Source organism: Gouania willdenowi, chromosome 6, assembly GCF_900634775.1.
Source record: "Gouania willdenowi chromosome 6, fGouWil2.1, whole genome shotgun sequence".
Taxonomy (NCBI): domain Eukaryota; kingdom Metazoa; phylum Chordata; class Actinopteri; order Blenniiformes; family Gobiesocidae; genus Gouania; species Gouania willdenowi.
In genome coordinates, this window is record NC_041049.1 from 40641917 (window position 1) to 40669870 (window position 27954).

The 27954-nt window shown below is 37.7% G+C and overlaps 2 protein-coding genes across 2 annotated transcripts; one reads left to right on the forward strand and one right to left on the reverse strand.

Moving 5' to 3' along the window:
- The first annotated feature begins 2284 nt into the window (after nucleotides 1-2284).
- Nucleotides 2285-15970, forward strand: dnaja2b (DnaJ heat shock protein family (Hsp40) member A2b). Its single transcript, XM_028450515.1, has 9 exons — nucleotides 2285-2429; nucleotides 6523-6582; nucleotides 6881-7107; nucleotides 7207-7287; nucleotides 7799-7932; nucleotides 7994-8190; nucleotides 8266-8410; nucleotides 14696-14823; nucleotides 14901-15970. Exons 1-9 carry the CDS (start codon nucleotides 2352-2354, stop codon nucleotides 15087-15089), a joined length of 1239 nt encoding a protein of 412 aa, XP_028306316.1. The 5' UTR covers nucleotides 2285-2351; the 3' UTR covers nucleotides 15090-15970.
- A 741-nt stretch (nucleotides 15971-16711) lies between these two features.
- Nucleotides 16712-27515, reverse strand: LOC114465503 (uncharacterized). Its single transcript, XM_028450567.1, has 19 exons — nucleotides 27399-27515; nucleotides 27139-27276; nucleotides 26959-27048; nucleotides 25323-25463; nucleotides 25173-25234; nucleotides 23953-24122; nucleotides 23745-23883; nucleotides 22248-22352; nucleotides 22010-22129; nucleotides 20953-21052; nucleotides 20758-20863; nucleotides 19877-20088; nucleotides 19545-19797; nucleotides 19197-19486; nucleotides 18005-18247; nucleotides 17755-17931; nucleotides 17583-17687; nucleotides 17427-17518; nucleotides 16712-17352 (listed from the first exon to the last, which is right to left on the reverse strand). Exons 1-19 carry the CDS (start codon nucleotides 27405-27407, stop codon nucleotides 17262-17264), a joined length of 2643 nt encoding a protein of 880 aa, XP_028306368.1. The 5' UTR covers nucleotides 27408-27515; the 3' UTR covers nucleotides 16712-17261.
- Between the last annotated feature and the right edge of the window lie 439 nt (nucleotides 27516-27954).

The window sequence follows — 27954 nt, forward strand, 5'->3', positions numbered from 1 at the left end:
TAACATTTAGGCTATAGCAGAACATTTATGAATGTATCAGTTTTAGCATTTGACAGCAAATACTTTATTCTGGGAGAAAATATCATTGGCAGCAAAGGACTGACTTATTGTGTGGCTATAAATGTACAGTTTGTACACAGTCATTGGCAACAAGAGATGTGTAAGCAAAGCTGCACTACTTCTTAACATAAAGCTGTTAAAATTGGTGTAAAGTAAGAATAAGTATCTGCTCTAAGTTTGTCATACCACAGAAGTGTGTTGTTAACCACACTGTCAAATTTGAATGATTAACATAAACATATAAACACACTTTATGAATGTGTTTAGAAGAAAATGGCTGAATTCACTTTACACAGACTTAAATGTGCAGTTAACTTTTCTGGTGCTGGGTGGATGACTGGGAGTTTGGGACAAAGTGCCAGGGACTAACTGGGACAAACTTTTTTTATAATGTAACACACAGTTTACACATTCTCACTTACCACTATCACGTTTTTTCTTTTCATCCTCTTCTGGTTTTTATCTTCTTTTCATGAGCCCTGAGGGATATGTCCGCTTCTTTTTTCCATGTGTGTTTGATAACATCAGCACGTTGATGCAGGGACTGGTAGTAGTGGGGCCCCATTAGGGAGGTTCCTGACGTATCACTGTAATGTGTTTCCGGAGGGTTTCAAGTTGTGTCACTGATATCTGCCGTCTGTCGGTGGCCCCTACTAGTAACTAACCAGTGACTACTCAGGAAGGGCCCCGTGCAGGGGATTTTTAATGTGCTGTTGTTGCAGCGTCTCAAAGCAGTTTCATTATTTTGTCATTGAACTTGACTGTCGGCCGTCCCTCGGGGGGCCCCTTTCAGCTCAGGGCCCTAGGCAGTTGCCTGTGTTGCCTACCCTGTTGCAACGCCTCTGAAACTATGACAAAACAATAGTGCAGAGCAGCCAAAATACAAAGCATGACACAGCAAAAACACAGACGTCGAAGTGTGACAAAACAAAAACATTGGGATCGAAGCGTGACACAGCAAAAAACATGGCATCAAAAGCTGGTGTTTGAACCGTGAATCAGCATTGGTTGGCATGTTGTTTAGTCATTTAACTAGAGCAAGGAACGTCTGTCTGTCTGTGCGTCTGTCTGTGTGTTCCTCAAATATCTCTGCGAGTCAGGCTCAGATTTACCTGAGACTTTCAACATGGCTGCTGCTTGTTCCACTGGGAGCAGGCAATTTTATCATATATATATATATATATATATAAAAAAAAAATCTCTTCCTCACCCTCCGTGGGCGGTCTCTTTTTTCCTCCAAGCTCGGGTCCTCTACCAGAGGCCTGGGAGCTTGAGGGTTCTGCGCAGTATCTTTGCTGTTCCTAGAACTGCACTTTTCTGGACCGAGATGTCTGATGTATTTCCTGGGATCTGCTGGAGCCACTCCTCCAGTCTGGGGGTCACTGCCCCGAGTGCCCCAATGACCACGGGCACCACTGATGCCTTCACCCTCCAGGTTTTCTCCAACTTGCTGTTTATTGCCCGGGTCTTGTTCTTGCCATTGAGCTGGCTTCTTACGACCTGTCTTACTCGTTGGAGGTATTTGGCCGTAGCCGCTTTCCTTGTCACCTCTTCGAGGTTGCCATTTGCTTGTGGGATTCCGAGGTACTTGTAACTGTCCTCAATGTCTGCTATTGTTCCTTCTGGGAGTGAGACCCCTTCTGTGTGGACTACCTTCCCTCTCTTAGTCACCATCCGAACACACTTCTCTCGTCCGAATGACATCCCAATGTCTGCACTGTATATCTGGGTGGTATGGATCAGTGAGTCGATGTCTCGCTCATTCTTAGCGTACAGCTTGATGTCATCCATGTAGAGGAGGTGACTGATGGTGGCCCCGTTCCTATATATATATATATATATATATATATATATATATATATATATATATATATATATATATATATATATATATATATATGAGCTGGCACAAATCTTGTCACTAATCCTGGCCACTCTGTATTTTCAATACAGTATATCAAACATGATCGAAAAACTAATTCTAGAAAAAAATGCATAATAATAATAATGATAATAATAATAAATAATAATAATATGTCTTTGGCTTGTGGGAAATTGACAAAATTACATAAATTCTCAATTAAAGGCTCTTTAGTTTTTCAAAAAGGAAACTCCAAACGGCAAACAGTCGATTTTGTTTGCAGTGCTAGTGGGTTTGAGGCTACGGTTGCCGTCCATGGTCCATGTTTGTGTGGTGTTTTGAATCAGGCAGAGCCGCGGACAGCCCTGGCTCAGCTAAACCTCCGCAGAAGGTCTCTCCCTCTCTCTCTCCTCAGTAGCCGGTTAGCATCATGGCGAACGTAGCGGATACCAAGTTATACGACATCCTCGGAGTGTCGCCTTCTGCGTCCGAAAACGAACTCAAGAAGGTAGGTGTCTTCTGAAACGACACTGCTGTTATGTTTGTGTGAAGGGGGATAAACATTTATGAGAAAGGTCACCATTGCACTGTGGCCTACAAACATGCTAGTAGCGCTAGCTAACTCATTGCACTCACCGCGTTAGCTTCGCCACTTAAATCAGCTCAACAGAGGCCCTCGCACCCACTTTTTCCACATTTCACTGACAAATGAAACCCAACATGGAGTCATTAATTCACATTTTTGTTGTTTATTTACATTATCTAATCGGTGAATTTGCCTGTGTTAAATTAACGGGCAACCACGAGAAAGAGCTAACGCATCAGTGTTACGGATTAACCGGTTTCCTGGTTGACTGGGGAAAGCTTTCTACTAATAATAATTTAAATTTTTGTTGCTGGATTTTGTGTCATATTTAAATTACACAATACAGACATCTCTAATAATCTGCTATTTTAACTATCTACTGTTGTTCACAAGTTAAACCACGAGCCAAACATTATCTGTGCTGATTGGTTCCTTTCATAAAGTAATTTACTGATTACTGTTCTTTCCTAATCATTGCAAAGGTAAGAGCACATGGGGCTAATCAAAAATCTTTAATCTGGATTAAAACCATCCTGATTTGGAAATCCCATTTTCTGTCATCTGGGATCAGGTGATCCCTACTTTTACTTTCTCGCAAACATCGGATTGGATCTTTCAGATCCAGATAAAGTTTTACAGATTTACACATCCAGATTACAAGTCCTATGAATGGGCCAATACATCATATTGTAGCAAACAGAATGAAGACTCCTCAGTATTCATCTCAGTGGGAGATGATTTTTGATGAGTTCATTTCAGGATTTTAATTTTTTAATTAATATTCAGTGAATGACTGAGTTAGTTTTGTTTCAGAGAATAGATTCACAAGGACTAATGCTGCAACAACAAATCGATGTAATTGATTATCAAACGCATCGACAACGAATTGCGTCATCGATTCGTTGTGTTGCGCAAAGATGTCGCGGAACTGTGACGCCACTGTCATGGAGACGGTGCAGAGCAAGAGGAGAAGAGGAGCATGGGATATCTGCAGAAGCAGACAAAAGGAATAAAAGCAAAGTGTAGGAGCGCTTTACGTTAAACGATAAAAAGACGCAGGTAAATTGCAACATTTGCAAGTCGGACCTGGTATGGCACGTGAGTACGACCGCAATGATGCAGCACCTGAGACGTAGGCATGTCGGAGTGGGGAGCTCAAAGGAGAGCTCAGTGCCCGGGTAAGTGACAAAACTTTGTTAGGTTTTAATTGTGAAAGGTAGTTCCAGCTTATAAAACAAGTCCTGGTAACAGTTTTTGATTTGGATTTAATGTTTGTTGTTATTGCTCTAAAATCTCAGGTCCCTTTAAGCAACAAAATACCTGATTTTTATGCACTTCTTTAAAAACTTTTTAAAAATTATTTATGATTTGATGTCTCTGGGACATTTCAAATGAGAACATGTGCACTTTTTGCACTGTTGTCTTTTTTAACAGTGATGTTAAATAAAGAGATGGAAGGGAAAAAAAACATGTTTCCCTTTATTCACATTTTTTAAAATGTTCCCAGTTAATCCGATTAATCGATTAGAAAAAGTTAAATTAATCGATTACTAAAATAGTTTGTTGCAGCCCTAACAAGGACAAGATCATTTTAATTAGATTTTTTTCTTTACTGTGCTTCATCACTCTAATGGTTAAATAATAAACAAGTGCAAAATGTATATAACATGCATTTAATTTTATATAGCGCTTTTCATAAACACTTTACATTGATTTGCATCATTTTTTCACTCCACACACAATGGTGGTAAGCTACTATTGTAGCCACAGCTGCCCTGGGGCAGACTGATAGAAGCGAGGTTGCTGCTCCTCCGTTCTCTTGTTCCTGTCCCCCCATTTTATGTGATTGTCTTTTCATGTTTCTTGGTCGGAATGTAACTGAAACTTAATTTCCCCTCGGGATCAATAAAGTATAATCAATCGGTCCCACCAGCCAACACTCACTCATATGAGGCAATGTAGGTTAAGTGCCTTGCCCAAGGATACAATGACTTAGCTAAGGTGGGATTCAATCCCCTAACCCTCTGGGTTTTGGACAACCCACTACCACTGAGTCGTGGCTACGGGTACGTTAAACGTATCCGTAGACTGCCACTCTATGGATATGCAACCCTTTTATTCTAGCCCTCACTGTAACTCTAACCCTAAAATGTTTATTTTTGTCAGATATGTATTTTTAAAGGTGGAATTTGCCGTGTTAAATATGTTAAAATGGAGAGGGAAAAAAAAAAATTGTCAAATGTCGGATTCGATCCCACTTTAGCGAAATCCACGTTAGTGGTGAGTGCGGCGCCTTAGACCACTCAGCTATGAAATGTACCCATAGTCCCAGGGGCTATGGCATTGAACATATCTCCAGACACTTTCTTCTTAATTAGTCGCTCAGCCAACCATATTGACTCAGTCAACATGCCTGTATAAGTATCGTTGTATTAAATTTAATCTGTAGACTCTGAATAATCTTAGTCATTAGTACGGCACTTGTAAATATTGAAGTTGATTTTTAGACTCTTTTCAAACCTAAGTAACTTGATAATGAAGTCAAAATTTAAATGAATGAACATAGTTAAATTATAGCTCAGAAGCTAGTTGATATATAAGTAACCTTAAATATGTAGTTTTCTGCTATTTGTTTAAAGATGTTCGGCTACCTAAAGACATTTCAGGTAGGGGTGTCCCGATCCGATATTGATATTGGTCCGATATTAGCCAGAAAACAAATATTGGATTTTTATCGGACTGCATCAAGAATCTTCAATATATATTTTATATTTGTTCAATTGTAGAATACTGTTGTTGGTTATATTTTATGTAACAAATTGGTTAATAATAAATGGGTCCGTTTTTCTCATACCTACTGTTGCTGACTATTGTTCTGTTTGAGCAACATCACTTGATCAAGCTTTTTTTTTTTAACATTCCACACTACAAACTTAAGTCATAAAAGTATGTATGATTCGTGCTGATATCGCATCGGATTGATAAAGGTATCGACCAGTACTCAAGGCTGCAATATTTGTATCGTATTGGTCGTGAAAAAGTTGTATTAGGACATCCCTAATTTCAGGAAAAAAACAACCACCACGGCAAATTACCTTTTAGATGAATAATTTATTCTTACTGTTATTCCCCTTATTAATTATTACTTTGCTTTACACTTTAACGTATGGCTGGGTGATTTTGGCCTTTAAAAAAAATAAAATCTCAGATTTTTTTTAAAGGAAAATTTTATTTTTTATTTTATTTTTTTTAAAGCACTTAAAAATGACTGCAAATATCAGATATATTGTCAAAAGTGCAACTTTATTGCTGTAATTGTCCTCAAGAGCTAAAATGCATAGAACAGGGGCGGTGTTTAGCTCAGTGGGTAGAGCGCCCGCCCCATGTACAGAGGCTATAGTTCCTCACCTGCAGCGGGTCCAGGTTCGATTCCCGGCCTGGGACCCTTTCCTGCGTGTCATTCCCTGCTCTCTCTGACCCCTTTCCTGTCAAGCAACTGTCATATAAAGGCCACTAGAGCCAAAAAAAAAAAAAAAAATTTGCATAGAACAATCCCAAAATAAAAAGTAAATGAGATCTGTCATTCAACAATTTCAAGCTTTAATCCAGGTTTAAACAAAAGTGTTACAGCAACTTCACAGTAGCTTCAATTTTCTGATTAAGAAATCAGATAACTGCATATTTTATAATGTATAACATTACAATTAAAAAAAATAATAAACTCTTCCCTTAGCATCTCAGCATTGTGCGAATAAAAGATTAAACATGTCTGTGGCACACATAGCCTACTCAAAGGGTACCATTTACCAAATAAAATAAATGATGCAGTAGGATAAATCATCAACAGAATTGACCTAATTTCATTTTTTTATGTACATGTTTAAAAATTTGTATTACAGTGAGAAGTTTTCTTTGTCTGTAAAAGCTAACATTGTGAATTGCTAGATTACCTTTGTCTCAGGCTCACTCAGCTTTATTCACACTGATTGTTTTTTACCTCTTCTGTTTATTCCAGGCCTACCGTAAACTGGCCAAAGAGTATCATCCTGACAAAAATCCTGATGCTGGAGATAAGGTATGAAAGCAACAACATCATCATGTTTAGCTACAGGCAAAAAGCTGCAGATTGAGGCTTTCAAATTCCCGTCAATGTGTTATCGCATCATGCAGCACTTTGGTTTTTGTCGTTTTAATCTTCAGAGGGAAGGATTTCCGATGGTTTTCCTCTCTGAAAACTTCTCAGCGTTTGATGTTTATTTCTGTGATTTCATGAAGATGTAATACTTCACTCTTTAATTAGAAATATTGGACTTTGTTAAAGTATCTCTTTGATGTGAATACGTGCTGATTAATAGTTACTTTTATTTCTACAGTTTAAAGAGATAAGCTTTGCATACGAGGTGTTAACCAATCCAGAGAAGAAAGAACTCTATGATCGCTATGGAGAACAAGGTCTCCGGGAGGGAGGCGGCGGAGGGCCCGGCATGGACGACATCTTCTCTCACATCTTCGGTGGAGGCTTGTTCGGATTCATGGGCGGACAAGGTAGAGGACGTAACGGAGGCAGGAGGAGAGGAGAAGACATGGTGCACCCTCTGAAGTCAGTCCCTGAAATCTTTATTTATACATGAGTACTAGTTTGTGTTCACTTTAAGATCACAGACATCTTTTTACTCTCCTTTTTTTTTTTACGTCGCAGAGTGTCTCTGGAGGATCTTTACAATGGAAAAACCACCAAACTGCAGCTCAGTAAAAATGTGCTGTGTGGTGCTTGTAATGGGTGAGTGTGCTCATAACGTCTCTTTTTTGGCTAAGCCAGTGGTTCTCAACCTTTTCGGCCCACGACCCCCAAAATAAAGGTTCCAGAGACCGGGGACCCCTACTGTAGCTGAAGGTGATTGAACTCAGACATGAACATTGAAGAACAGTCATGTGGAGACAGGGTCATCTATAAGGGGGAATAAAGGGCAGAGATTTTTATGGTCTATCCATAAAGTCAGTAAAATGATGGTCCATTGTTCTATGAATCTGTGATAACCACATTTATTTATTCATCTGAATAATATCCACTGTTATCCAGGAAGTTTAGTATTGTTTGTGCCATAGTATATAGTCATCTTAAAGATGTAAATCCTTGTTTTAATCAAAAATAAAATTGGTTAAAAGTGACCAAAAATGGTGGAAAAGGTGGTGAAATGGGATTTTTAAAACCACAGAAATTGATTAAACTACAGTTTTAAAAGACAATCTCAAATGTTTGTTGTTCATCATCTGTCCCTTGGTGCTCTCAGTCAGGGGGGAAAGGCTGGAGCGGTACAGAAGTGTGTGCCTTGCAGAGGGCGGGGCATGAGAATCATGATCAGACAGCTTGCTCCAGGCATGGTTCAACAGATGCAGTCCGTCTGCACGGACTGCAATGGAGAAGGTAATTCACCGTACTTGTGAAAAAAAAAAGACTGTGATTTGACGTATGTTGTGTTGTGAAGGCGAGGTGATCAACGAGAAGGACCGCTGCAAAAAGTGTGAAGGCCACAAAGTGTCAAAAGAGACGAAGCTCCTGGAGGTTCACGTGGACAAAGGGATGCGACATGGACAGAAGATCACATTCTCTGGTGAAGCCGACCAGGCACCGGGCGTGGAACCAGGAGACATTGTTCTGGTGTTACAAGAGAAAGAACACGACGTATGTTTGAGACTGCTAACGATAAGCACCCGTGTAGCATCACTAACAAACTTTTTTTTATTTCAAACCTTGCAGGAGTTTCGCCGCGATGGCAGCGACCTGCACATTGTCCAGCGTATCGGCCTGGTTGAAGCTCTGTGTGGCTTTCAGATCACTGTCACTCACCTGGACGGACGCCAACTGCTCGTCAAATACCCGCCGGGCAAAATTATTGAGCCAGGTAAACGAGCTGAAATTCCTAAAACGTGTTTAGGCAGCTTAGACAAGGAAGTAGAGCTTCAACATCAGGTCTGATTACATGTTTGGGAAGTTTGCCCTCTGGAATTATTTTTTTAATTGTATTTTTTTTTTTTTACTTTATAGTTTTTCACATTTTACAGAGCAACAGTGTGCTGAAACATACATACAATACAAAACACACCCCATCCCAACCTTCATCCTGACACCTGGGAAAAACAAGAAACAAAGAAAAAGAGAGACAAATGGAGGGGCAACTGTTTGCATAGGGCACGACTCATTTGCCACGTTTACATGGGAGCTTTAAGTCCTCTTTGAAGCGGAATAAGTTAATTCCTCTTTAACCTGACCTTGTAAACATAATTCCTAATGCTAATTGAATTCCGAATTATGTGGCTGGTTTATTCCATTTTAATTCCGAATTAGATAATTCCTCTCTCTTGTAAACACTTAACTTGGTTAAAGCCGCTTTAAGTTAATTCGTATCGTTTAGCGCATGTGCGACTTGCGGCGATGACGCGCTGGTGACGACATAATCCAAGATGATAGCGGCCCGGACTCCAGCCGAGAATATTTAGTAACATGCAAACTTTCACACGGACCCCGGCTGGCACTAGGACCCCGAGGCGGAGTAAATGCGTCCCTGTATTGCATTCACAGGCTGTAATATCACCAGTTTATCATTTTACCTGTTCTTAGAGCTACTGTCTTTACAAGTGAGCAAATATTTATTCCTGGTGATTGTTTTCCAGACTTTTACTGGGCTTTTTACTGGTAATTAGCTCCTATCTCCCTTCCGCTCCGCGGTCCAAACTGAAACCGTGTGTTATTGTCGAGCTGCTGCTTCAAAACTACAATGAAAATAACAGTGAAAACAGTTCTCATGTGTGGTCTTCTGTGTTATAGCCGACAATAAAAGGTTTGTGTTTTTTTCCTGATAGACGTGATACGTCTCGTTCTCCCCCTGTCCTATCAGAGCCTTCCCAACCCCAAGAACTAAAGCGGAAAAAATTAAAGCAGAACAAACCAGTTTTCCATGTAAACCTTGTTTGGGAATTACCATTTCCATGTAAACACGAAGCAAAACACTTTAATTCCGAATGATTTCATTCGGAATAAATAATTCCGAATTAAGAAACATCATGTAGCCGTGGCAATTGATCATTTGACACACTGAAATGTAGCAGAGGTTTAGATTTACAGCATCAAGAATATATATATGAATGATGGAGGCTTGTCCGATTTTGTTACGTAGAATAAGCCTCCGAGTTTGAAGTGAGCCAAATGCCACAAAATTTGCTTGGGGGATGTTTATATAGTCTTCATCTTCATTAGCCGGCTGGATTTAACTGTCGACTGGAAAACGCTTAAATACTGCTCCAAAAAGAGTGTAGTGATGTTCATTCATAAAGCGTATGTTCAGTTGCTGCAGATTTTTGGCGACATCTTTCGCATGGAGGATCTGTATTAGCGTAAAACCTGAAATGCAGTCTATGCAGTATCTTAAACTGGATTAGGTTATGTCTTAGACAGAATGAAGATATGCAAATGCATTTTATTGTAAAACATTGAACATTACCTGTGAAACAATACAAACTTGTTTTAACTGCACATGAGGTAGTTATCTCAAATATAAATTTAAAGTTTAGAACAGTGCTGTCCAAAATACTAAATTATCACTTTCTTTAGTCTTTCATTTTTCACATTTTAAAAACAGACTAAACGTGTCCAACAGGTTCCACTGCAGGCCTGTTTTCAGGTTTTTGCCAAAAAATAAAGTGCACAGCAGTATTTTGGTTTAACAAAAAAAGAAAATCACAGGGTTCGGGGTAGATATTACAATAATCTACTGGTCAAACTAACAAAACATCTTAAACTACCAATAAAGTGTCCTGAGTTTTAATTTTCCTTGTAGAGAAAAAATAAAAAATGTCCAAATGTAGCAGCTTTGTAGATATTTAAATGTAAAAAATAACTAAAAACTAAAAGTCAAACATTCTACAGAAATAATAAAGTGCAGCATGTGTAACAAGTCAACGTGTCTTTTTTACAGTCAATGTGTAATGACAGAATGAACATAGCACAGGTTAGTTGTTCTCACTTTATAACAGTCATTTGATCGTTAGTGGAAGGTTTTTATTCAAGTACAAAGCCATGATTGCCATTGTTTTCTTCATAGTAGCTTTACTCTTTTCACTGCTCATCAGCACTAACAGCAGCCCACTGGCTGTTTGCTCCTTTAGCTTTAGCATTAGCTTGATTGCTAACTTCAAATGCTGCATACTGAGGTGGCATCTTAGGGTAAATGAGGTAGGGTTTTGTTTGCAGCTGTACCAAGACTTATTTCTGCGTTACAGGAATTACAAATTGCGATCCTTGGCTCTTTTTGTGTACTACTGCGGAAATTCTAAGCTAACCGTGCCTCTGACCCTCCCTGACTGTTGTTTATATCGTGTGTAGCAGAGGCACATGCACACATGAACTGGTAGACGGGTCTGTCAGTCATCACACAGCAGAAGGAGACAGTGGCTGACTTTATGATCGACTTTAAGACGTTTGTGGATGTAGAAAAAAAACGGCGAAAAAGATTGGTTTCACATGCAAGGATTGGCCGATCGCCGATCCCCCAAAATAAGGGAAATCGGCGCCGAACGATTGTAGTTAGTGTAATTGTGGCTTTTCTTCTGTCTATTTTGTAGCACTTTTCTTAGCACGATGCATTTACAAGTTACAATCTGGTATTCATGATAATGATGACAGAATTGAGCATCATTATCAGTTTAACTCTTTCCAGTTGAAAATGTACCAACTTATAGTATACCAGTAGTATGAGTGGTTTATCTCTTTGTAGTCTTCTGTAGAATGTTTTCTGGCACTGTAACATATCTGCATGATGAACATACTTTTTGTGTGGTTTACTTGTCATTGGTTTTGGTAATATATTTAGTTGTATCAATGTACATTAATATTCATAATATATCTAACACAAGCACATTAATATTCATATATCTTACATATATTATCCTTACATGTGATTTTCGTAACCCAGTACCCTGGACGCAGGACTTTTTATTCATGGTTCATGATAATATTGATCATGAATGTTTATATTCAATTTAGAGCTGCATTTAACGATTATTTTGGTAGTCGACTAATCTATTCATTATATTTTTTGATTAATCAACTAGTCACGATTATTTTTCTGTTTTGCATCACATATTTTGGATTGCTTTTTTAGTGCACCTGGTTAAATCCTTCCACCTGTGAAAGTGTCCCTGTTGTACTGACAGCATGTTTTACAGAGGAATTAAAACAATGACATAAAACATGTATTTTTAGTGTAGTCGTTATATTTAACTCATTCAGTGCCAGTCAATTACAGAATTTCTACCCCCCTCAGTGCCAGGTGTTTTTGAGCATTTTGACTGATTTTTAATGACCCACAGAATATTTTCTTCAAAAACAAAATTGTTTCTGGCTTGTTTAATTCTCCCATAATCAGCCGTTGAATAGAGCAAGTTTTACACAAATCTTCAGTTTCAGAGCAAAAAGCTGAGAATACAGCCTTTTTCGAAAAAAAAAAAAAACCCTGTCACTTTAAAGCTATTTTTTGCTTTATTGACAACTCTAACATCTGAACATTGTTTCCTTATATATGAAAAAAAAAAAAAAAAACACTGAGACCGGGCTTTTGATGGCAAAATTATTATTATTTTGCTATCTGGGTCAGAGTTGAATGGATTTCTTACTGTATTTTGGTGTTCCTCCAAGTTTCTCTCCCATCAGTCTGTACACACGCAACTTCCTCTTCGTCCCAGACATGCAGAGTGTCACTGCGTTCCCTGTTTTTTTTATACTGTTATCTCACCATCGCCACACTATCCATGAGTTCTACACATGCTCTGGTAGAGTGTGTGCTGCTGGGAACGTCAACTCTCATTCGTAGTACCATTTTTTTGTCTCGTAAACGCCTTTCCTCCTCTCCCTCTTAGCTCTGCTTAGCATGGATGATCTCTCATCCAAAGGTGTGCTGCTACCTCTTATGTGTCACCTATTATTTTGCTATCTGGCTGACAGGCTGGGGGTATTTTGTATGCTCCTCCCGATTAGCCCCTTTAGTTGATGGTTATATCTCACCATCGCAACATTATCAATAATCTACTCATGTCCATACATGTTCTGTGTTAGTATGTGGAGCTGTGAGCTGCTGCATACGTCATAATCTCACTTGTTCCTGCTTCTTCATTCATTGCGGGGTAGCATCAGTGGCTAATCTCTGATCTTAAGGTGTACTTCTGTCATCTTCAGGGCACAGTTGGTCACTACAACACCCCACAGCTTAGATATTGATGAGGGACCTCCGCCAGGGTGTTTTCTAGTAATCCCCGTGAAAAAATGCAAATGACGAGTTATCTCGTCAATGGCACTGAGTGAGTTAATTTATTCATGATTTTATTGAAATTTCAATGATATTTTATATCACAAAGAAAATAGTAGTAGTATTAGTAGTAAACAGAGTGTAACTTTAAAAAGCTGGAGTTAACTTGGCAGCAAGTTGTGGAGATATTGAGGTTTAAACCAGTCACAGAGTTCCTTTTACTCTAATCAAGTCCATAAAATAATAGATAACATTTTGTTTGAAAGAATCCTCACAAGTTAAGAAATGTGTAATTAATGTTATCCAAATCACATAGATCATAGAAAATTAAACAGGTTTACTGCTCAGAAGAAATGTGTAATTAATGTTATCCAAATCACATAGATCATAGAAAATTAAACAGGTTTACTGCTCAGAATAAACAATAATCAGCAGAAAAACATATTTCAAAGTGGGTACGTCACTAACTGATGAGTGCAGTGTTAAACATGCTTTCAGATGTACACACAGATCTAATACCTATTATTAATTAATACCTATTTGAATTACTGTTTGTTAACAAACACATTTGCATGTCAATATAAGATACTGCTGCTGGGAAGCGGCCGCGAGCTGGATTTGATAATTTGTTTTCAAGATTAAACTCATCAATGCTATAACATTTGTTGATATTTTGTAGTTGACATTATCGTTTATGTTGACTAATATGAATGTTAGGATTTATTACATTATTGGGCAAATGTTAAGAGTGAATAATTGTTTTCCATCAGTTGCAGCTGCCAGATATTTGCTTTCGACCAGCAGAGGGCGCTGGTAACATAACTATTCTTGAAAATGTATTATTTTTTCTAATTATCTTGATGTTTTGAGACCATTGCGATAATGAGATTTTTTTTTTTTGACTTTTTTTGTAAAATATGTTCTAAAAGGTGCTAAATTGTCAGTAAATATTTTAAAATTAATGCCCACAAACTCTTAAGACCTTGTTAATAATGCCTGAAAAAATGTTTATTCTTGTCTTTTTAAAATTTCATGTTGTAACTCAATGAAACAAAATTTTCATGAGAATCACCCAAATACATCCACATACCGTGTGTGCCTTCTGCTCAAACATTTGCGAGTGGTTAAATGTTTTTGAATCCATTACTTTTTCTTATACTACTGTCTCTTCAGCATGTCCATGACTCTGCAAACTCTTCTGAGCCCTTGGCCAATCAACACACGTGTGCGCTAATCACCATTTAACCTCCCGGGTCAACAGCAGATTTTATATCTTAAATTACCAATATTATAATGAAAAGAAATGTACTTCACTGCAAAGGCCACACTATTGACTAATAAAATGTGCTTGTAGAACTGTTGCATTAAAAATAAATCACACTGGAGGGATTGCGTACGACTCAATCACAGCAGAGCTGATATTTCAGCACAACAGCATGACCTCCAGTGTGATATTGCATAAATGGAAAATCATGGAATTAATGTAGATTTAAAAGCAAAGACCATTTTAGTAACTTTCTTTTAGCTCTGAATTAACTTAGTTTCCAAGTTTAGCAAAAAGAAAAAATGTTTTTTTTTTTTTTTTTTTTTTAAAAAAAAAAAAGTGAATCTCATTCTCCCATTGTCACGTGCACACTCAGGATTAGGGGTCAGTCAACACTGGAAGTAAACAGAACTGGTAATTGCTTTCATGTTTTTTTATTGAATTTTAATTTAATCTACTAAGTTAACACGTTAGTTATGCCAACATAACTAATAATGATGCACAAATAACTTTGACTTTTTGACTTTTTCCCCCCATGTAGTTTCCTACAATAAAGCACTAGGAAAATGCATGTCATGTTTCCTGATGATTCGTTATTCCCACACATTGTTTGTGTTTGTGTGCAGGTTGCATTCGAATGGTGAAGGGAGAGGGAATGCCTCAGTACAGAAATCCCTTTGAGAAAGGAGATCTTTACATTAAGTTTGATGTTCAGTTCCCTGAAAACAATTGGATCAGCCCTGAAAAACTGAACGTGAGTTGGGATTTCTAAAGTAGATTTGTTTACAATTTGAATGACTGTGATTTATATTCGTGTCTGATGGATTTCAGGAACTGGAATGCTTGTTGCCCGCCCGTGCCGAGAACCCTGTGATCTCTGCCGAGGCGGAGGAGGTAGACCTCATCAATTTTGACAAGAGTCAAGGCTCAGGGGGCGGAGCCAGACGAGAAGCTTACAACGACAGTTCTGACGAGGAAGGAGGCCAACACGGGCCGGGGGTGCAGTGTGCACACCAATAGAAAGACTTGCATACGTTTAGAACATACCTCATTGCTTTCAACACACACATATTCTCTGCTTTCAAGATTGACGTGACAAAATGATACTCAAATACACACACACACACACACACACACACACACACAAACATTAGCCTCTTCCCCAGTTTGATGGAACCCGTTTGAGAAATGTCAGTTTTTCCTGTTGGTTTCCATTGAAAACTACCTAAACCTCCTTGTTTTTATCGCAGGTGTAAAATTTTTTTAGTCCATTGTACAAAATGCTAATATTTTGAATTGAATTAAATTAATTAATAAGGTAGTTTAGTCTGTCACAAACCAGTGCATGCTTCGTACTCGAGCTCTTGGCCTTCTTTTTTTTATCCAGAGAAATCTGACACCTTTAGAGGTTTCAGTCCCAAAAACTAAAAGCTGAAATCATCTCTTGAAGTTTGTCCAGAGCATGAAACACTGGCCTCAGTTGTCTTTGTTTGAACTCTCAGAAATGGGTCGCACACATTGTATGAGACTGTTTCAGGCTTCAATAAATGTTCTTTTTGTCTGAAAAGTAAACCTGTTTCTTGGCTGTGTGCGTATGAGTGCGTAGAGCCTGAACTCGTGAGACTCCTGATTCGATTCAACAACACGTGTGTGTGTGTGTATTTCTGTGTGTGTAATGATTAGCAGCGGCTGAGGAATGTTTTTCTCTTTACATCAATAATCATGCTTTGTGTTGGACTGCTGTGCAAATGGACACGTGATAAGAAAACAAATGTTTGATCTGTTGACAGTTGTTTTCCTTTCTTCAAAAAGCAGCCCCCTCTGTACTATACATCTCTCCCCATTGTAGTGAAATGTTCTTTCATTTTCATATCCTTGTAAATATAATGGAGTCACGCTAATTTCAGACAGTTTATCCTTCTATCAGTGAGTAATTGCCATGTTCTGTTTTCATGAACCCTGTAGACTGCAAACACACACCTCTCTGCGACTCGTGTATGTAATTTAGGGCCACTGGAGGACGTCGTGTACACAATTACAGCGGGCACATGGAAAAAATGACATTATTGTTGAAACTTATGGTTGTCAAGATGTTAAACTGTATAATAAAGTACAAGGTTGTTGAGAAGTCTTTGTTAAATGTCCACGGATGATATGACAAGAAAACACAACACTTCAAGGGGTCATTCCATCAAATGGCACATGCACTTCTGGTGACTAGTGAAAAACTAAACAATGAATGATTATAACATGGCGACAAGCTACAGTGGCCTCAGGTAAAAGATTTTCAATCCAAAGTTAAGGTCCAAAATAAAAGTTGCATGAAGAAAAAATTTTTTATATTCCAAGAAAGAGTAATCTTTATACTATTACGTTAAAACAGATTAGATTTTTTTTCTTACATTCTACCATGCAGAGCTTGTCACCCAAGAACCATTATACATATGACTAATCATTAGTGATGTGAACAGTCTATATCCATAACTCAAAGCTGATCAAATTACAGGGAGATGAGGCATATACTAAGTTGTTTATTGAAAGTCCAAACATGTTCCAGACCCAAATTTTGAATTATTTTTTTTTTTTACAATTTTGATGGGCTGGCATGTCCACTAGAAAGGATGTATAGCAGATATGTTTGTATATTCTGAGAGAGTAGGTGGAGCTGAATTATTTGACCAAATATACCAGTTTCCTATGTGGTGAAGTTCCTGAAACACTGGAAGCTGAAAACGGAAGAAAAATAAGGACGTCTCATAAATGATGGACAAACGCTGGTGAAAACTTCCTTCTTGGCAATATTAAAAAAAACATCTTAGACAAGAATCAATTAACACTATTTTATACGACCAAATACATTTGTTTTTGTTAGAAAAACGTGTTTGTTTTTTTCTGACGTGCCAGTAGGGGGGGAATTTAAAAAAAAAACCTTGATTATGGGCGGGGCTCCTAGAGCATTTAAGACACGCCCAGTTTATACTATAAAATCTCCAAAGAACAATCTATGCTATGCTAAATAGCTAATCAATACGCACTATTACCAGCCAATAGCAAAATTCAATTGCAATAGCCTGTTTTCAGCCCATAGAGGGCAGTCACTCACATTTTACAACTAAATAAACAAAATGAAATAGTTTGATGAAAATGTTGAGAGTTTGACCAGGAACAATCAAAAGGACGTCCAACATGGATCTACACAGGTGTGTCCCAATCGGCTCCGTCCTCCGTCTCACTGCTTTGAAGGACAGCAGGACTCAGGAGTTCCTTAAAGCCAGTTGTGTTTCTAGTGTTGAAAAAATGAGAACAAACAGCATTTATTTCTTGTCCATTTGTGTGATTCTCAAGAGGAATGTTTACCGGTCTCTCTTGGACTGCATGATGGTGGAGCGCTCTCTCCTCAGCTTCTCCAGCCGCTCTCTGACGATGCTCTTCTGCTGATTCCGGTCTTCCTTTTTGGAAACAGCGACATGCTTCATTACAGCCACACTAATCACATCAGACTGACTCTATTACCATTGGCAGATCATGTGTGAGGTGCTTCAGCCTGTCCGTGTGCTTCAGACCAAGCAGGTCTTTCTCCGCCTTTTTGTTTTGGATGATAGACAGTCGCTCCTGGACCTGAAAGAGATGACACGTGGACATGTGTCCCTCTCCTCTATGGTCCAGATTGTCAAACTTGTCTCACCCTCAGCAGCTGTCTGTCTCTGTCCCTCTGCTGCTTCTGCTCAAACCTTCTCTGCATGTCCACCAGGCTTCTCATGGTTGTCTCTCTCTCCACCGCAGACACTGACTCTCTAACACGCTCCCTCTGCGTTAAAGAGCTTTCTCTTAATGTCTCTGTCTCCCAAACGCTGCGATCCACCTAAACTTTGAAAGCAAAGAAGCTGATCAGATAACTGAAAAAGAATCAGAGTGAAATGCAGGAATCTTCTCACCGTCTGCGTGACTCGAGGCTCTTTGAGATCCCATAGCTCAGACTCTGCCTCACTGGGCAACACTTCTTCCATGCACACTTCTCTGACAACATTTACGGCTTTCCCACGACAAAGACTGTCCACGTTTGGATCTGATTCAGGGATTTCGGCCAAAAGATGAGGATGAATCCTACGCAGGCTCTCTGTTTGGAAGTCACGTTCAGGAGAAGCTTCCCATTGATGTTGTTGGTCCTCTTTGATCAGCTGATGGAAGGTTTAAAGAAAGTGAAGACAATGTAGTGTATAGGATTTTTAAAGGGATAATTCACTGTTTTTACAAATCTGGCTTAAAATCTCTAAATGTACAAAACACATTGTTATGAACCATGGATATTTGTTTAATTGCCTTTTAAAAATGGGACTACACTTTACAGTTTTAGAGCCTGTGTTCCTCCATCTTGAAATCACATGATTGATGATGTCACACAGCCCAACTGCCTGTAAACATCCCATTATTGTCTATTGGAGTGAAACATTCAGCCTGATTTTTTTTTGTCACTTAGCAGCTTTTTCAGTCAAAATGACAACTTGTGCTGCTTTTGGTTGCTCTAGATAACCAGGAAAAGTTAAAGATGTCGATATAACCCTTTTTTTGTTTACCGAAAGATGAACATTTGTGACTGCATGGGGTGACAGTTCCAACTCTGCGGCTTGGTAGTAGACAATGAAGCAGAGAAGAAGAGCTATTCTAAGGAGCCTTAACTTTCCCTTAAACAGTGCGCTGACACACTCGGGTGGCTGAAGTTAGCAAGTAATTAAGGATTATTGAAGACAAAAAAACAGGATAGAGGGACTCACACCCTAAAAATTGCTGATTTACCTTCTAACTTCAGCCACCAGAGCGTATCAGTGCAATGTTTAAGGAAGAGTAAAGGTTCCTTATGAGAGCTCTTCTTCTCTGCTTCATTGTCTACAACCATATCACAGAGCTGGAACTGTTACCCCCTGCACTCACAGATTTTTATTCGGGTCACAGCTGTCTTTATTTTGTTTCTGTAAACAAAAGAGGTTTACATCAACATCTTTAACTGTTCCTGTTTGTTTTAGAGCAACCAAAAGCAGCACAAGTTGTCATTTTGACTGAAAAAGTTGCTAAATAATCTAAACATTTGTAAAAACAGGAGGATCCATTCAAACATGTGTAATGCAGTACCTGTTGTCGAGGTACCAGAGAGACATCCACCTGGTCCCTGCTTGTCCCTGGACCCGTCTGCGTGGGCTGGATTTGGGTCTTTGCTTGACTTTGAACATCTGCTCTCTTGTCCGTGGCCATCTGCACCTCTTCGTCATTGACAAAGTCTTCAGCCGGTGGTTTGCTCCAAGCAAGCGCGATGAGAGACTCCTGTTTGTCGTAGTTGGAGATCTTTGTCGGGTCGTCCTCTCCTTCTCTGGACTCAAACCCGGTCTCCAAATAGGGCAGATCCTCCATGACAGCTCCACAACCTGCATTAGAGCGTGAACAACTCACACTTTCATCTAATGATCTCTTTGTGAGTCTTACCTGAACAGATGTCCTTTCTTTGAGTCACTTCATCCAGTTTACACTTGGCCCTCTGAGCTTCAGTTGTTTCCCCTCTGATACTTTGAGACTCGTCGGTATCTTGTCTTTTGTGAGATAAATGAGCACCAGTCTGTTCGTCGCTGTTTTTTGAAGAGTTTGTGTCTGAGAGCAGGAGTTGCTGCAGGTTTGTAAAGTTCTGCGCTTGAATTTCAGACACGTACCTATCCCTTAAGGAGCGGACACACCTTCCATCCTGGGAAACACGGTCGGTTTAGTCTTTATTCTGCTCACGATGATCCTCAAACGTTAAACTTTTGCTTGCCTTGACTTACTGTGTCTGCCAGTGCTTGCAGTAAATCTGAAGCCTGGACCTCGTGACGGTCCATCAGGTTGGATATGAGGTGCCGTGCACAGCGTTTGACCTGCTGTTGGGGTTCACTTCCTGCTGGAGGATTTGTTTGCAGAAACTCCTGCTGCTGCTGAGCATGATTTTGTTCCAGAGTTCTTAAACAACCGCTCCTCAAAGTTCTTTGTTCATCACTCTCTGCATCAGAATCATCAAATAAAACATATCGAATATATACAAAGAGGAATATATACAAAGAGGAATATATACAAAGAGGAATATATACAAAGCGACTCTGAAAACAGACAAAATGACAACAAAAACATACAAAACACAAAAACACTAAAAAAAAAAAATGGCTGAAAAAATATGTCAAACAAACCCAGAAATACTCAAAACAACAACATGAATACACAAAATGAGAAAAATATATACAAAATGATTCTGAAAACACACCAAATGACAATAAATATACACAAAAAATGGCCGTAATATATCAAAAACACACAAGACAACAACCTAAATACACAAAATGAGAGAAAAACACAAAAAAGGAGAACTATATAGAAAATGCCTTGAAAACACACAAAATGACAACAAAAATACTAAAAAAATGAATCAAACACAGTAAAATACACAAAACAACAATAATAATACAAAAAAAGATTCCAAAAACACCTAAAATGACAACAGAAACAAACAACAAAAATACATACAATTGACATCACAAATACACAAAAGGACTTCCGGAACACACATATTTACACATAATGGCTCCAAAAACACACAAAGTCTTTGTTGTTTCCTGTATTAATGCTCAGATTGGTCAGTGTAGAAAACAAAAGCATGAGAAGTAACTGTTATTACCATCGTCTGCATCCTGTGAAGCTCCCTGGGAGACGTTGAGCACCAATTCCACCAACTGGTTCATCTCCTGCTGCTGAGTCAGCACCAGTAGCTCCAGCACCGTCGACTTCAACAAAGAATCGGTTCATTTTTTTTTAAAACGTGTGAATCTTATAACTTTAAGAGTTTCTTTATGCCGGGGGTGTGCATGGGTACCTGCTGCAGTGTTTCACTCAGGTCTCGTTTCTCTTCAGCTTTGCTGCTGTAAAGCAACAAAGCAACTCGCTCTGCTTTGCAAGGATTGTTGACATTTGGCCTGAAAATACACAGGACGGACAATGAACAATGGACAGTGTGAAGGAAAAAGACGCACAGCTGAAACTAAAATTAAACACACGCTTCATCTTTTAGATCACAATATATAGGGCTGAAATTTTCATTAGGGCACATTTGGAAAAAAATCACTAGCATTCTTGCCATGACTTATGGATGCAGGTGCCTTGAAAACATGTTCCAGACCCAAACCCACATTAGCTTTTTTTTTTTTTTTTTTTTTACAAATTTGAGGATCTGGTATGACCACCAGAAAGAATGTATAGCAGATATTTTTGTATATTCTGAGAGAGTGCAGCTGTATTACTGCACCAAATTTCAGTTTCCTTGTGGTGTAAGGACGAGCGAAAATCAACACATACTCCTCTCATTAAATTGTCCATATCTCAAAAAGTGTTTATCCAATCAAAATAAAAAATGTACAGTGTGACTATTGAATAATCACAAAACAATTGCTAAAACTTTGATAATTCTTTGAGACAACAGCATCAGGCTACTCTCATTTTCCTTCAGTGAATATTTTCTCCTCTAGTTGGGGATATTCTCTGTTATTTACTTTATTTCATTAGATAATTTTAAAAACGCTACTGTTCTGGCGATTACATCTAATGACACGTTCTGTGCTGATGTAAACATCTGTACTCCAATGTCAGGATCACACTATGGGATTACTTTATGTACACTGTTCAATAGAAAATGAATCAATGCGGTATAAGCAAAGCAAAAGTTCTTCCAAACACAATTATTCTAAGAAAAAAAAGTAATTAAAGAATTTTGAAGAAGATTGAAAATGCAATAACATTTTTTTGTGATATAGTTATCGTCATTTCCTCTCTGAAAAACCCTAAATAGTGAAACTTGCTCATATATTTCCTACTGATTATAGATCTGCATTATCGTCTTGTTTATTATTATTTTCTGTCAGTTAGCAGTAACTCACCAGGTTTCCCAGGATTGCTGAGCAGACATGAAGGCCCTGAAAGAGTTTCTCTCTCTCTGAGCTCTGAGAGTGGCCAACCAGATGTTCAGACCCAAGAGTTTCAGACTGTCTTTATGAAGCCTGGAATCAGACACAATAATCAATCAGTTCAGATATAATGATAATGTTACATATTTCTTCATAGTGAATAACTGCATCTTAAATAATCAGTGCAGCGAGAGGAAAACATGAGTATTACTTCTGGCTCAGGGCGGTCAATGTGTGACGTTCTCTTTGACGAAACTCATGTAAGTCGATCAGGAAGGAAACGGCCGACCAGGACGGGTTCTCCAGCCCAGGAAACCTTGGAATGCACACAAAGTGATTAAAAATGATTCAATCTGCTAGAGCTTTAGTTTTTGGTCATTTCTGGTCATTTATTTCTAACCGAAGTACCACAAACATACACATTGGTTGATTGTTTAACTTTAAAATACACTAAAATACTTTGATAATAATTAGATTATTATTTTTTTTTCAGATTGACTTTAATTTATTTTAGGTGAAACATTTTTTAAATGTTTGCCAATAATAGCAAATCCCATAATTAATACATGCTAACGAACAGGGTTGAGGTCAATTACACTTTTGTAGCCTGGAACAGTTCCAGACTCAGCCCCTGTACCAGTGACAATATCCAGCTGTAACACAGATAGATTTCAGTCTGGATTTTATCCACAGAAAGTCAATTACAATTACGCTCTCAATTACTAAAGTACAATTATGATTAATCACAATTACTGAGCCTGAAATAAATAACCTAATGAAAGTTAACCTTTCATTAAGTTAGCTTTGTGTTAGCATCCTTCATGATAACAGATCTTAAATCAGCTGTAAAATACACTAGAAACAAATATCTATCATCAAATATCTTTCCTATCTATTGGTTACATTGCCAGGCTTCGTAATTAATGAAAAAATAGGTTTTAATATTTTTTTGGTGTGGGCATCTGAGCTTTTCTTGTGTCAATATACCCCTAGATTTAAATTGTTTTTAAATGGTAAATTGTGGGAGAGATTGATATGGAACATATTTTAATATCTGTTAACTACATATCTGTAGAACTGTACATAGAACTGTAAATTTCTTCCCCAGTTTTGCATTAAATTACTGCATAATTGATAGTTTTTGCATATTTTTCATGGCAATTACAATTACAAAGTCAATTATCTACACTCAATTACAATTTATTTACAATTACGACAGCAACATATTGTTTAAATTACAATTACAACCATAAATACACCACAATTGTAATTCATTATCAATTACACAATTACATTTATAATTGAACCCAACCCAACAAGCTTTGAGGGGCTTTCACTATTTCATTTTCTACTTTAAGGTGTAAAGTATTCATAAAGATTTGGAACTGAGCTACAGTATGTGTTAATTTACCAAATGACCATCATAGCATCAACGTTTGATGATTTAAAAAAAGAGAAAAAGGAATTGTGAAGTAAAACCCCGTAAAGGAATGTTTAAGATGTTTGTGCATCAATGTTCTGCTTTTAAGCAGGTTCTTTGAGATGATGGCATAATATTTAAATTTATTCGTTTTATTTCTGTCATAAAATGCTTGGATTAATTTGATTTGGTCCATTTCATATTAAACGGGGTTGAATGTTGTTGAAATGTGTTCATCTATTGCATGTGTTTTAGGAAATAAACAGCTTCAGTGCTGTTGAGTGTTACCTGTATATCCTGAAGGCTCCTGGAAGTTCAGCCATCTTTAGCATGTCGAGGGCCAACAAAGCTTCCTCTACGAGCTCCTCTAGCATCTCCATTTCTTGATCTTGCTGCCATGGCAACAGCGTGTCCCAAACCTCCTTAGCTGAGACAAAACAAACCAAATGTGAGGAAGTGAAGTGATGAGCCTGGTATTTACTGTACATCTGCTCACTGTGATGCTCCTGAAGCATTTCCGTGTAAAGAAAGTTGGTGACCACGTCATACTTGACCTCCAACAGGAGGAGCAGGTCTGACACTGAGACCCAGCCCCACGTTGGGTTTGTAACGTAAGATGTTTGACAGCAACGAGACAGCAAGCTTCGCACACCTTCAGATGCCAACCTATGAAAAAACACAAACACAAGGCAAAAAATTACCACAAAATTATCACAAATTGTCACAAAATGATGGAAAATACACCAAACACCCACAAAATAATAGAAAAAAAACCCACACAAAACAACAACAAAACAAACAAAATGAAACAAAAATACTCAGATGACAGAAAAATATATATATCAAACACAAAAATACAAAAAATACACAGAACAACAACATGAATACCCAAAATTAGAGTAAAAGACACAAAATGACAACAAAAACAAACAAAACAACAAAATACTCAAAATAGCAGAAAAATGCACAAAACAACCACATAAATACACAAAATGAGAGAACAACACAAAACGACAACAAAACACACAAAATGAGAAAAAATGTTACAAAATGTCTCACACACAGAAACATACAAAACGACAAAAATACTCAAAAAATGGCTGAAAAATATATCAAACAAACTAACAGAAAAACCACAAAATTAAGAAAATCCAAAATAAGATAAATACAGTATATACAGTTACATTGAATGTACACAAAATAGCAACAAAACTCCTCAAAAATACACAAAAAACGAATTCACAAAATGATTCCAAAAACACTTCAAATATACACAAACAGAAACATGAACAGAAATGCACCAAACAACAAAAATACATACAATTGACAACAAAAATACACAAAATGATTACACAAAATGATTACACAAAATGATTACACAAAATGGCTCCAAAAACTCACAAAGCTGTCGTTCTTTCCTGTAGGAATCCTCAAGTTGGTCATTATTCTAACAGCTGATGTTAGTGGTGATAATGTTGGACCAAGCAAAGCCTCTCTTATTCGTATTTTGTAAAGTAACATAAATTTACACCGATAATCGTGAGTTAGTCGCCTTTAGAATGTAAACGTGTCTTTTATCCAGTGCATTATAATCTAATCTAATGCATCAGTTTGTTTCTTTTATTATAGTGATATAAACACTGCTGCTCATTTATTTTTTTTAAATCTATACATTTCAGATACTAGCTTGGTTTCAAACTCTTTTTATTTGCTCACCTGGCCCAACGTAGCTTTGCTGCTTTTTTGATTTTCCTCGTGTTTGTCCTTTTCTCACAGAACTGAAAAAGAGTTTGAATGTGAAGAAGAGCCTCGATCTGTGTGCAGTGAAACAAATATGAATCAAGTCTCACTTTCCTTTGCACACACCTGGAAACTGTTGATTTCACCTGAAAACAGTTGTGAGGACGCAGAGCCAAAGCTGGGAGTTATTTTTGCATTTTTGTGCAGATAATTCATCACATGATGACGAAGGCTTCTAGCATTGAGGAGTTGAAGGTCCCAGAAGAGCTAAACACAGGTAAAGGGTGCTCAGTTTGACATGTGACTTTAACATGTCTTTTTATTTATTATATTGGTTTTTAATGTGTTTTTATTTCTATTTATTGCTTTTTACTCATTTAGTGGTGAAGCTCATTGTATTGTTTTGGTTTTACTGTTTTTATGAACTCATGTGCAACACTTTGGAAACATTTTGTTGTTTAAATGTGCTATATATATTAAGTGGATTGGATTGAACACTACTTTATATATTTCCCAACTAACTAAATGTACAACAAAAACAGTGACAAGAGATTGTGCATGAAAAAATATTTTGGAGTAATGCAGATGTTATTTCGATTTAGGTGGATTTAAAAAAAGCTCTGCATTTATTAGTGAACTGTAAGTTTTATGTGTAAATCAGTGGTTCTCAAACTTCCCAGCCCATGAACCCCAAAATAAAGGTCACAGAGAGCAGGGACCCCCACTGTAGCTGAAGGTGTTTGAACACAGACATGAACATTGAAGAACAGTCATATAGAGACAGGGTCATCTATAAGGGGGAATAAAGGGGAGAGATTTTTGGGGTCCATCCATAAAGTCAGCAAAATTATGTTCCATTGTTCTATGAATCTGTGATAACCACATTTATTTATTCATCTGAATAATATCCACTGTTATCCAGGAAGTTTATTATTATTTGGGTCATAGTATATAGTCATCGTAAAGATGTAAATCCTTGTTTTAATCAGAAATAAAAATGGGTTAAAAGGGAACAAAAATGGTGTAAAAGGTGGTGAAATGGGTTTTTAAAAACCACAGAAATTGGTTAAAAAAAAAATGAACAGCAAAAGTGGTAAAAAGGCTCCAAAGTGTCAATGTTGGCTGAAAAAAGTAGGTACAATAATTTAAAACTGGCAAATAATGGAAATGACAAATTGTGAATGTGGCTAAATTGGCAAAAATAAGCATGAAATATGTTGAAAAGATGTTAAAAGTGACAATAATGGGTCAACATATGCAACATTAGGTGGTGGAAGGGGTTTATAACATGTCTTGAAAGTGGAAAAAATGTGCAGAAAATGCATTAATATTTGATGAAGTGGCAGTAATGTAACAAAAATGCATTAAAAGGAGCAAAAATATGGCAAGAAAAAGTGACAAAACAGGGTAAAAATAAACAAAAATGGGCTGAAATTGTTCAAAAAAAATTCTTAGTTTAGTGAAGGTTGAGAACCCCTGTGTTAGAGAATCTTTACTCAGGCTGTCCATGTGTGTGTTTTTATTGGTTCATTGATCTCTGTGTAAGAAAACATTGACATGAAAAATTCAAAAATGAAAATCCTGTTTTCTTTTTACTTCGGGACTTTTTCAAAATGTATTCCTCTTTTATTTTTATCAAAAATAAATATTGCACTCATGTCAAACTTACATCATTCATAGAGTAAAGGCAATTTAAAAAAGAAAGAAAGAAAAAAGAAAGAAAGAAAGAAAAAAGAAGAAGAACAACAACAACAATTGGTACCATTTCTTTCTTTTCCCTCTCTCGTTCCATTTCTACAAGAACATCAAGAACTTTTTCACCAACACATGACCAGCGATCACATCCTGTAATCTGAAACATTTATATTTATTTTCTGAATGATGCAATAAAATAAAACCCAAATAAAAACCATTTAGTTTGTGATGTTTGCTCATCTTTTACCTTCTTTATGGCTGCCCGTGCTTCACCTGAGCTAGAGGAAATATGAAAAACTTTCCTGTATAAGACGCTGACGTCCTCAGGAGAAAACTCTGCTCCTGATGACTTTCCTAGAGCTTGGGAAAGACCAGCCACAACTTCCTGGAAGAAGTAGGAGGAAATATCCTGTAGTTTCCTTTTTATTACACACACACACACACACACACACACACACACACACACACACACACACACACACACACGTAAACATGTAAACATCTTACCTGTTCCATGTTTTGGTCAGAATGAGCTGATGAATCATTCACAATGTTACTCTAGCACCAGCAGCTGGATCAGTTTACCAGGAAAGAACAGAGAGTGAAGGACAGTCATGTGATACGTTACCATGTGACGCTTTACACACAGAAACAAAATAAAGAGATAGTGAAGGTGAATTTGCCAATAGTTACAGCATCAAACCAACAATCGCTCATTGAACTATACCAGAGATAAGAGAAAAATGCATTGTAGCATCATAGTTAGCACAGTGAGCATACATGGACCTTACTGTGAGGAGTTTGCATGTTCTCCCTTGCCAGTGTGGGTTTTGTCCAGGTGAACGGAAAGCCTTGTGATATCAGTGATATCGATAGTTGAGTTCTACTAGTTACTCACATCTAGAGGACTGTACTCAACTTAGGTTTACTAGTGCACATACGTTGACTTTACTAGTCAAGGCAAAAGTGTCACTACTAAGCATCATATGCTTATAAAGGGGCGTAAAACATTTGTTTTATTAGTAAAGGTTTTTACTAGTAAGGTCTATATTTTTGGTTCACT